We start from the raw sequence: 12,045 nt of genomic DNA on the forward strand, positions 1-12,045 counted from the left end.
AAAACATAGACAACAATGGTTTAACTGGAAAATAATTGCACATGCTGACATGTTCAGATAAGATTGCATAAACAATGTTACGCAGCGTCAGTGGGACAGTTGGTACCTCTGATTTTAATTCTCTATTCTCTATATCCCTATGAAAACGTCTACAAGATTATTTGATTGTACAACTGGATTCCAGGCATCGAAACGTGGATTTGCGGTTACCATTTAGTATCAGGTAATGTTGGATTTTTGGGTATCTAACGTTAAATGCTCCAATCATAAAGTTCGGTGTCCTCGTCACTTTAATTTCACCAACAAATCTTGCCTTTGAAGTAGGACCAAGCGTCAAGACTTTTGTATGCCTTCAAGCTGTACGGGTCACTGTCAAGTCCAACTGCCTTTAATTTAAGCCCAGAATTGGCTGCTATCCCGTCTTATCCACTAGTTGCAGCTGTTTTTGCTGATGTTTTGCCACTCAGTGCAAGTAAGGGTCTTCCTGCTGCAAGCAAGCACTCTGGCAAGGCACTGAAAATAGGGATTTCTGTATTGTATTTCTGGATCTCTTAAAGGAGACCTATTATGGCATTTAATGTATATTTTAAACAGGCCTTGAATGTCTTAAAAACAATCTAAAGCTTGTTTTTTCTACATAAATCATAAATCCAGCCTGTGGGCCCTGTCACTAGTTTTACCGCTTCTAACCTCTTTTTCTGCGCCTCATTTTTAGGGAAGGGGGGGGTATGATAATGAGGCTCTGCGCTGATTGGCTCCCTGAATGACGTGTAGCAGGGGAGGAGCATAAACCTCGCTCCGCCAGAGCAGCCCGAGCCTGTAAATTATCACAACACTGAATTTTCACAAATGGAAACTTTATTGTTAAAAAAATAAAATATGAGTTGTATATAAATAACATATAGCACTATATAAGCCGGATCTACCCGGCGGATGCTGAACGCTGGCCCCGGAGCCACACCGGGCGCCCGGGAGCAGCGCTGCTGGATCAGCGCGCATCACCGCGACTTTAACCAGGGAATCTGACCGGTTCCGACCGGCCGGGACCGCAGGAACCCGCCTGGACTGGTAGCAGGGACTCCCGGGGACCGACCAGCGGAATTTCAGCCGGATCTGACCGGCGGATGCTGCGCGACGGGCGCCGCAACCACACGGCGGGCGCACAGATCCGCTCCGGAGCCCATCCGCGGCGCATCGCCCGTTACCGGGGACCAAACCGACAGATTTGCCTGAAAATGTCGGAGGGTGAAGCTGGTCCACCCTGGGGCAGACCCCCGAGGACCCAGCTCCCAAACCACCCGGGAACCTGGATGATTTAACCTGGATCCGCGCCGCCGCGGCGCCGCGTCCGACTGGCTGAAGGATGGAGCGCTCCAGCAGCGTAGAGAGCTGGTTGTGGGCGTGGTTTCAGCAGCGGAGGCTGAACCTATGGAAATGAGCGCCTATGGTGACGTCACCATAGGCGCAGATTCAGAATGGCTCAAAAAAAGGTCACGTGACACTGGGGGACTCTGAAAGGCGGGGGTCAGAGAGCTTGCAGAATTTCATGGTATTTTGTCTTCCCTGTGCTGGCAGGGTGAGGGGAGACCACTTTATATATGTTAAAACAAGAAAAAACCTGTTTTTCATAATAGGTCACCTTTAAGCACTTTTAAATGACGTAAATACTTTTTTAAATTAAGTATCCAAATAATATATTTTAAAAAGTGGATGTGTAGTACGGGATAATGAAACCAGCACGTATTTAATAGAGATGAGCAATGAACACACCTTGTACTGCAGCCGATGCCTCCGGCCCTTCAGGTGCATCTCCTTTGCGTTGGGGTCGTTGAAGCTGCATTCACAGAGCTTGCAGTGGAAGCGGATCACTTTGCCTTCATCGTTTCTGACCTGGAAAAGAGACGCATGTTCACACCTAAACGTATTCTTGAACTGTACCCTAACCTGACCAGCGGAGGTTTATCCAAGCGCACCTCTTCAACGTAGTCGTGGCCGACGGGCTGGACGTCACTCTGCAGCGCGGCCAGGGCCGATGCAGACAGAGAGTCGGAAACTTCAGCTTTGGCGTCCTGAGAAGCCGAGGCCCCGGCAGGCTTGGAGGCGTCCGCTTTGACCTCCGCTCTGGCCTCGTCCACCTTTCCTGTGGTCTGTAATTTGCTTCCACCTGGATCAAAATGTATGCAGAGGTTAGAACGCGGCTACATGTTTGGAGACGACACACAGCACGGGGAGGAAGGAACCTGGTGTGTGGTTTACACAAGCTGCAGAACCAGTGTGGCCCTTCAGCCAACACTAAACACCCAGAGCTGATGAAACAGAACAGGACAGTCCCATCAAAAACACATCCTGCTCCGTCTTGCCTGCAGGAACCACAGGAACGACTCGCAGCTCTTTTCTTCGCTTGTAGCTGAGCACCGTTTCCAGGCAGCACGCCGCTCACACCAGCGTGCTTCCTGGAAACGGCCAGTAATCAAGTAGAAACTGTTCAGAAATTTGAGTGCTGTGTGGCTTGAAATGTCAGTCTCAAGACAACGTAGCCTACGCCGTACCCTACGCCGTAGGCTCTGCGTCGATTTAACGCAGAACCATAATTCAGGCTTCACGTTGCCGCAAATCTTCACACTCCTCAGCAGAAATTATTCTACAAAACGGCAAGATATAAATCTACACGTTTTACACAGAATGGAGAAAACACAATAGGTTTCGAAATATCTAGCTCCCATTGGTCGTTTATATCGTTGAAAGAAAATAGAGATTATAGTAGACTACGTGAAAAGGAGTTCTTTGTATCTGCACTCGATTGCTCTTCCTCCGGAAGACCCGGATGTCTGGCACAGTGACGCCAGTAAATTGAAATTGAATTGCAAGAACTGAATTTGAATTGTGAGAACTGAATGTGAAAGTATAAAGAGAGTTGAATTTTCAGTGAGGATCAAATACAATACAAATTCAAATTATGTGATTCAGATTCAGTTTTTTAATGCAATTATTCAAGTTGAGCAATTCAAATATAAATTATTCAAATTCAGTTTCTAGTGGCACATATTTCTGCCCATAACAACCCAACTCTGAACGACATGGGGTTCTGCTTCCAACCATCCGCTGCGTTCTTCAGAAACATCCAGGATCACAGTCATTCTGAACTATGTTCAAACAACTCCTGACTGAAAAAAAGCACTAAAACGAGATGCAGTTTGCTGCAGACTCTGCTGCTGCAGTCTCGGCTGCAGTCGCTACAGTCTCGGCTGCAGTCTGCTCACTCACCAACAAAGTTGATCTTGGGGGTGCTGACTTTCTTGGCGGCGGCTGCGTTAGCAGCAGAGGTGCTGTTGGCCAGCGGGCTCCTGGCGCCGGCTACAGCGCCACCGGTGGTCTTCAGGTAGGATGAGCTGGCGGAGGTGGCGAGAGACGAGCCGGACACGGCGCTGCCGGAGCCGGAGCTGCTCACGGTGGCCGTGGCCGTCTTACTGGACGCAGCTGTGGTGGACGACGACGTCTGAGTGATCATACTGGGCTCCGTGGAGGGAATGGGCTTCCCCAGCTTGGTGTGGAGCTTCACAACCTGCCAGAACCACACCGGAATCCAAAAATCAATCAGTGGTTTGAATCCAGCATAAACAGATGTTTCATTATAAAAATCTGATGATATAGATGGACAGAGTGGGGGGGACACAGTGTTTGAGTCCTAGTGGCATTAAGAGCAGTGTTGAGAAGCAGCAGAGGAATGTTTCCTGATCAAACACGGGTGGCAGCTCCGTACCTTCTGGTGCTTGGCTCCGCGGATGTGCGCGGCGTACGCGTCAGCGCCGGTGCACGAGACGTCACAGAGCTCACAGCGGAGCTGGTTCTGAGCGCTGCGGGCCAGCGCGCTGCCGCCACTGCTGCTGCTGCTGCTGCTCTGAGAAACCTTCAGCGCTGCTTCCTTCTTCTTGTGCTTCTGGCCTTCCAGGTGCTCCTTGTAGGTCTGAAGGGGAAGAAGAATACAGTTAGTGGTCTTGGATGGACATTAGTTATGGCATCTTTTGAAGGATTTGTTACATTAAGTAGTATTTTCATTCCGCTTTTCGTTAATTATAAGTATCTCATAGTTATCATTGCTGTCCATCGTTCTTGTAGTTTGTTGTGCTGGTCTGCCCCCCTCCTTCTCTTTTGTGTATGTATGCAGGCCAGAGCTTCAGGAGCCTAATGTGCTCCAATACAGCAGCTCTCATCATTTTATTTTGAACACTGCCAAAACCAAAATCTTATAAAGACTTTAACTTAAAACTTAACTAGAACGTAAAATTTGCTTATTTATTTATTTTTTCTAGTCACATTTTCTGAGATGCAATTGCTGTTGGCTGTTTTAAACAATGTGCATCTAAAAATAAAGACATTGATTGTCTAAAAAAAAGAAACCAGTGGTTCATTATTACGTTAAATGTGTTTTTTTCTTTTGTATATTTATAATTGCTCTTTAACTAAACAAAAATATGTTTGATCCGATTACTCGATTAATCGATGGAATTTTCAGTAGAATATTCGCTGCAGCCCTAGTGTCAAGCACAGCAGTGGAGGGGGATGATTTGGGGTTTCTGAACAGCCAAAGGACCTGGACACCTTGTAATCAGCAGTTCAACTATGAAATAATCTGTATAACGGAGTAGCTAATCTGTCAGAGTGAAAAACTGACTAAAATGTAGACATGCAACAGAACACGATCAGAAGCTAACCAGCAAATCTCCATCAGAACGGCTGAAAGACAGAAGAATCAATATTGTGAAGATGAACTAAGACTCCCTCACAACCGTGTGACAGGATGCGAGTGTGTTGGCTTTAACCCCGGCTCACCTGTGGGCCGGCACAGCTGATTTTGCACACGTCACAGTAGTGGATCTGAGGGGGTTTGGGCGGCTGCTTGGGCCGGAGCTGCTTATTCTGGAACGGCGGCTTCTTGGTGAAAGTGTTGCCCGTCCAGGCGGCTGTTGCTGCCACGGCTGCAGCCGCCTGCTTCTGCTGCTGCTGCTGCTGCTGCTGCTGGTAGTAGCTGGAGGCTGCAGAGTACACGGCTGCTTCGTAGCCGGAGTACGACGTTCCTGGAGAACAAGCACAAATTCAGAACACAAAAACACACTTCAAACCCACTCAGTGCTCAGGCTTTCTGGAAAAGCCCATGGAACTCAATTCAGGGTGTCGACGCCGTTTTGGGAAAGTAATAAGTTCAACAGTTGAGACGCAAAAAAAACCTCAGCAAAGTGTAGTTGCCGTTTCAAGCTCTGTGTTTAAGTCTTTGTGACACATGTTTATCTCATACATCTGCCCAGATATAAATATAGTTTATTTGGGCAACAACATTGGAAACTAGTGTAGTCCTGATCGATCGATCACATCATTTTCAAAACATCGGTATCGGCCAAAAAAGTATCGGGACATACCTAGTTATTAATGTTTTTAATATATATGAATTATTAAATCGTTTTATAATTGTATTTAACAATACAGAAAGTTGATGTGTGTTTATTATAAGATATTGCTTTGGAAGTAACGTTACGTGGCTAACAGAAAGCCAACAACAGCTAGCCTACACTCAGATAAACAGAAACAATGTCTGAAAGTTTTAAAAAGAAAGAAAACCTATCGGAGAAAAGTGACTGTAGTGTTATGTAAATGATTATCCGTCACTTGTTAATCATCTTTTGGTCACTTTATTGACTCTCGTGACAATGTGATTGTGAGTTTGACTGGATGTCATTCAACTTTTGAACCTAGTAGGTAAACTACCTCCTTTTGAAGTGAAATGTATTTATTTTTGTTATTGCACTATTCTGCACTTTTTGTTTTAGTTTACAATTTCATGTTTCTACATTTTGTGGCGGCAGTGCTGATAAGCTTTGTTTTGATCCAATGATGCAGTCAGTGAAAAGAAATATATGTCCATGTTGGAGAGAATGGACAATAAAAGAAACTTGGGACAATTTTGACTTTTAGTCCTCTTTTCTTTTTTTTTTTTTACTTAATTCATTGCCAAAATGTATCTGATCTGGAAAAAGTATCGGAATTGTACAGGACTGTCTCAGAAAATTTGAATATTTATTTTCTGTAATGCAAAAATGTCATCCATTCTGGATTCATTACAAATCAACTGAAATATTGCAAGCCTTTTATTATTTTAATATTGCTGATCATGGTTTACAGCTTAAGAAAACTCAAATATCCAAAAAATTAGAATATTCTGGGAATCTTAATTTTAAGCTGTAAGGCATAATCAGCAATATTAAAATAATAAAAGGCTTGCAATATTTCAGTTGATTTGTAATGAATCCAGAATGTATGACTTTTTTTTTTCCATTGCATTACAGAAAATAAAGAACTTTATCACAATATTCTAATTTTCTGAGACAGTCCTGTATTGGGAGCCAAATAAATTGAGCGGAAAAAAAAAAAAATCGGGATCGGCAGATACTCAAACTCAAGTGATCGTGATTGGATCGGGAGCTAATAAATCCTGATCAGGACAACCTTATTGGAAACAGCTCCTACAGACATCAATGTTCCAGTCATACTGACGACACACCTCAGAGCTGAAATCAGACATAAACAGTCCCTAGTTCTGATCAAGCAGCTTCCTCTTCCACGTAACAGCTTACCTGAATAGGTGACAGCGTTGGTGCTGTACGTTGCGCTCTGCGAGTAAGACGGGACGACGGACGCGGCCGCAGCCACCGGCTGCACAGAAGACGTCACCGGGTAGATGGAGAAGGTGGACGGCGCTGGACTGGGAGCAGCAGGCTTGATCACCGTTACCTGCCGGGTCTGCTGGGTCTGGGTGTATGACGTCACACCCTGGCTGTAGCCCGTTTTGGGGGCTAAAACACACACGACAATTACTGCGGTTACTGCGCCTTTTCCAGTTCAAATTCAAGCACGTCCAAGCACTTGTCCTAGAGCAGGGGATCCATTCAAATGTCAAGAATCGATTCTTTAGAATTGATTATCACGCATTGATTCAATCCGATATCAATTTGGGTTAGTGTTATTACGTTTTTTCAGCTGTTGCATAAATTACATGACTGTGTAGTTATACAACATATTAATACTGGTATTATATTGAGATTCAACAGCAAGTATTGCAGCTAATGATGCTGTAAGGACCAATCAGCTCTGGGGCAGAATTATCATACAGATCCAAGGCAGCAAACAGAAGCGTATGAAATCGGTTTTAATTTTTCCCCATTTATGAGAATTTGGTTTTTAGCATTTTATGCAAATGTAACCCCAAGACGGTATGTAAAGCAAAGAAATATAGACAATTTATGCAATTATAACTGAAAACTTTCATGTTTTCATACCTTTAAACATATTTAAAAGGCAAAAACATGGCACTAGTTATGCTCGTGTCCAACAAAACATTCCTTTTTTGGGCATAAATAAAAAAAATACCAAAAGTTGTAATGTAATGATGAAAATAAATAATAATAAAAAAAACAAAAAAACATCTATAGACATACGATTCAATTTTTAGGAATCAATATGAGAAATTGATTTAGAATCGGAAAATCGATTCTTTCCAACACAGGCCTTACTTGTCCACAAACTGGGAAATCCAATTTGCCAGAATTTTACACTCCTGTAGTTTTTACAACAAACTCTGTAAAACTAAGTGACAGAGACGGTTTTATCGACCTCTGTCCAGGCCGTCCGTCCAGATTAGGGGTGGGACGATACGGGTAAGTCCCAATTCGATACTTTGGCGATATGTGGCCCAGGATATCGATAATATCACGATATTTTCGATATATCGGTGAGAGCGATATATCACGATATATGGGACTGAAAAGGAAAAAATACCTATAAAAAGGAAAACGTCTGTAGTTATGCATTTATTCAATGCTAAAACTTCATACAAGAAAGTGCATTTGTATATTTCCTCACTGTCTCCTAGGCTTGTAAATGTAAACACTGTACAGCTGGACAAATTAAAGTGCATGAACATTAATAACATGTTTTATATAAACCAAGACAGTGCACTGCTTTGTTTCTAATACTGAAAAGCTAGTAAGCAACTTAATTTTTTCTTCTTAGATTCTTAAGATTCAGAATCTATTATCACCATTTTATTCGATTTGATCCGATATTGATGTGGATTAGTGTTATTAAAAAAAATGTTTGCGCTGTTGCCTGAATTATATGACTGTAAAATAACTAGTGAAATAATACTTTCACAAATAATTATTGTGAAATAACTAAGAAATAACTCAAATAGGCTTTTCAATATGCCTTCTTTTCCAATATCCTTTTAGCCTGTCTAATTTATTCTGTCACCACACACACATATTGCCATGAAGCATCAGGCATTTTTCACTTATCATGACAAACTGTATCCGATAACAGAAGAAACCAAACAAGCTATAATAAATATAAATAATATGAACTTCATTGAACTAATATAACATTTTGAAATTTAAGCTGAAATATCCAAAGCACTGAACAATGGTTTTGCACGGGTGGGCGTGTGTCTGAGTGTCCGTGTCGTGTGTAAAGGCTGATTTATGGTTCCGCGTTACACCAACGCAGTAAGGTACGCGGCGACACGCACCGTACTGTACGCGTCGCCGCGTACCCTACGGCGTAGGCTCTGCGTTGGTGTAACGCGAGCCGCTCTCCTCACGTGGAGCGCGAGCGGAGCGGGGTCCGTTTCTTAACGCAGCTGGTTGTCTGTGTGAGCGGACATTAACGCACATGGCAGCTTAAACACCAGTAACTTCCAGCATTAACAGTGCTGCTCAGCCCGCTGTCTGTACGAAGTAACCCGTGGTTCTGTATTTTCTGAGCTGGTTTCTCAGGCGGCCGCTTTGATAGGTTTGTTTTGTTCACGAGGGCAGCAGGGGCGGGCGGGGCAGAGCTTGAACAATAGTGCAGTGACAACCGCGTAAACCATTGTGTGTGTTGTAATAAAATATCGATATTAGCCGACAGTATATCGATTATTTATTGAAACAGAGAGCACAACAATATATTGAAATATCGATTTTTTTTCCCACCCCTAGTCCAGATACTATTGGAATTTGTTATTCACAGTTCTCATGTAAATGTTTGCTTTTAGAGAGAGAGAAAGAAATAGTGTCATATGTTGCTTGAACAGACTGTGAGACTGAACATGGATAAAAGGTGCATTCAGGTACCTGTCTGGTAGTAGGAATCTGCCACGCTGGGCTGTGACTGTGCAGCAGCCACAGCCGCCGTGGCGGTGGGCTGCTGGTAGTACTGCTTACTGTCGTAAGCTACAGCCGGAGCTGTGGACCGCACGTACGAGTAGGAATCCTGCAACGCAAGGAAAACTGGTTCAGAGACGGGAGCTTCTTCCACCGTGAGCAAATTCACACAAGTGACAAACACAAGGAGCTTCCACTTCCACACAAAAAACTGCTGATTTTTGGGGGGGGGATGTCTGAACATTTCCTCAGTTCAAGTATTTGCACTCAGGAAACATGTTTTCTGTCCTACACTGTCTCAGAACTGCCTCCATTCTTGGTGTCATAGCAACACAGCATGTTTAGTTTACATCTATTTACACATAGTGAACAGGCTGAGTTGCAGATAAGATGGAGGGCTGAGCGATGACGGCCACAGGGACAGTTTTTATACTCAGATTACTGAGGAAACAGTACTGTCATATCTAACCTAGAAATAATCAATAAAGGAATAATTTCCAACTTCAGTTTCATTTGGAGTCATTGTCGATGTGATGGCAGCAATAGAAAGAAGTTGGTAAATGGGTAACATCTATGGAAAGGAAACGTCAGTGTTGAGTACAGACATCATCTTCTTCTTCTGGAAAGGTCTGGGATCTTTCTGCAAGACGATGCTAAACCGAATAACGCGTCCCAAAAGCATGGCTCCACACTAGAACTTCAGGTGTTGAACTGATCTGCCTGCAGTCCGGGCCTTTCAGAAACTGGAAACATTTGAAACACTAGAAAGCTAATATACAACCAACCAAGCAGGACTTTTGACCAGCTCAGAGCCTATATCTCACATATAAATAATAAATGAATATTCATTAAAAATGGTTATTGGTGCAAACTGATAACTATACATTGTTTGAATTTGTTGATGTTATAAAATGTATGAATATGTATTGTTTTTATTTATATCTAAATGTTAAACAGAATGACTTTTTATTTTTTTTTCTATTTTCAGTTTTTCCTTTCTTTTTTTTATATGCTACCTCTTTAGGTTTGCTTTTATTTTTTTGTTGTAATATACTGCGTATTATGTGTCGGACCCCAGGAAGAATAGCTGCAGTTTTGCTGCAGCTACTGGGGATCCAAATAAAACTATAAAACTATATCACACTGAAATGAGACAACATTCCTCTTCCAAATCCCCAGCAGCAGTTCCCCTCAGACCCAACGTTTCTGAGCTGTTGGTAGCAAATTCAAAAAATCCCCTTATTTTGGTCTTCAGATGAAACCTTTCCTCCGTTCAAATATTTGACATGTTTTCTGTCTTCTATGTTCTATAAACTATGGGTTTGTGAGGTTTGCAAGTCGTTAAACACTTTACGGAGTCCAAACTTGGGCTTGTTCTGTAGGCCTGCTGGAGAGCAGCGGCTCGGTACCTGGTAGTTCTGCGAGGTGACGGGTGGTGGAGGTGGGGGGACCTCCGGCTGCCGCTGGGGGTACGTGTAATCGGTGGCAGCGTGGGTGGGCTGGTATCCTCCGTACGCTGCGGCCGTGGCGGCTGCCACGGCGACAGGCGCGGGTCTGGCCACGGCGACGGTGGCCGCGGTGGGAGCGTAGGCTGCTGCCACCGTGTGAGCGGCCACCGGGGCTTGGTGAACGGTGTAGCTGGCCACCGTGGTGGGGTGAGTGTACGCCAGCCCAGCCGTTGGTTGCTGGCTGTTGGGGCAAAACAGAAGAAGACAAGATCAGAGGAACATCTGAAGTCAGATAGATTTGTCCAGGACATTTCTCTTGCGGGACGGGAGAAGACACTAAATCAATGCATCTCTATTATTGTGTGGCATGAATTGGGTGCATCAGCAGATCATGCACTCATGCACAAAGAGTGCGTGGATTCCATTGTGAATCCTTGGGTGGAAATCTACAGCTACTTGCCCCTGACTTAAAATGACAAAAATAAAATGCAGTGTCTCGCCCACACTGAAATCACAAAATAAAGTGCAGCTCGGGGTGGGCAAAAATATTGATACGGCAATATATCGCGATACATACATTGAATATCGATATCGTATCGGGAGACTATGTATCGCGATATATTGCCGTATCAATATTTTTGCCCACCCCTACTAAGACCTACTATGATCAGGTGATTTTTATTGTACATTTACACACAAAAAACCCAACAACAGTCATAGTAATAACTGTTGCACATGACTAAATGTATTAAGTTGGTTATTAAGTCTTATTGGTTAAAGGGGACCTATTATGAAAAACACATTTTTTTCTTGTTTTAACATATATAAAGTGGTCTCCCCTCACCCTGCCAGCACAGGAAAGATGAAATGCCACCAAATTCTGCAGGGTCTGTTCCCCCCGCCCGGCTGAATCTTCCAGTGTCATGTGATTTCTACGAGCCGTTCAGAATCTGCTCCTGTCGTGAGTAACGACGGGAGCAGATTTCCATAGGTCGGCCTCCGCTGCTGAAACCACGCCCACAACCGGAGCTCCGCCATTGTTTGGAAGTGTGTGACTGTTTCCACAGCGAGGGACAGTTTTTGCATCGACATTTACCCTCATAAAAGGATCAGTTCCCACAGTACGGACCCGGCAACTGCACACGAGTCAGCGGTAAGTGACGTTATTTTTTTATGTTATTTATATTTGTCTACAAGTATGATCTTTGCATGGGCTAAGTATTTAGCTTAGCTCCGTATCACCGGGGCCACTCACCGGACCGGACCGGGGAACAGCTCCGGTGGCTCCAGTGTTCCCTAACGGAGCCACTCACTCGTTAGGAAACACCGGAGCTCTATTAGTAATACATTTTTCTTCTGTTTATGGTTTCAGATCTTCCAAGCACCTGAAGCTTCAACGACACCTT

At 43.9% G+C, this 12,045-nt stretch overlaps 1 protein-coding gene across 3 annotated transcripts in view; it reads right to left on the minus strand.

The window, feature by feature from the left end:
- The window catches only part of zfr (zinc finger RNA binding protein), a 44,787-nt gene that overhangs the window by 29,380 nt on the left and 3,362 nt on the right, over window positions 1-12,045 (minus strand). For all 3 annotated transcript variants that reach the window (XM_061729651.1, XM_061729650.1, XM_061729652.1), the window contains exons 3-10: window positions 10,601-10,880; window positions 9,162-9,300; window positions 6,627-6,845; window positions 4,831-5,075; window positions 3,761-3,964; window positions 3,265-3,562; window positions 1,974-2,164; window positions 1,771-1,890 (exon numbers count right to left, since the gene is read on the minus strand). In XM_061729651.1, the coding sequence (XP_061585635.1) occupies window positions 1,771-1,890; window positions 1,974-2,164; window positions 3,265-3,562; window positions 3,761-3,964; window positions 4,831-5,075; window positions 6,627-6,845; window positions 9,162-9,300; window positions 10,601-10,880 (1,696 nt within the window). The remainder of the gene's footprint in view (window positions 1-1,770; window positions 1,891-1,973; window positions 2,165-3,264; window positions 3,563-3,760; window positions 3,965-4,830; window positions 5,076-6,626; window positions 6,846-9,161; window positions 9,301-10,600; window positions 10,881-12,045) is intronic.

The sequence above is a fragment of the Cololabis saira genome, chromosome 9 (genome assembly GCF_033807715.1).
Source record: "Cololabis saira isolate AMF1-May2022 chromosome 9, fColSai1.1, whole genome shotgun sequence".
NCBI lineage: Eukaryota > Metazoa > Chordata > Actinopteri > Beloniformes > Belonidae > Cololabis > Cololabis saira.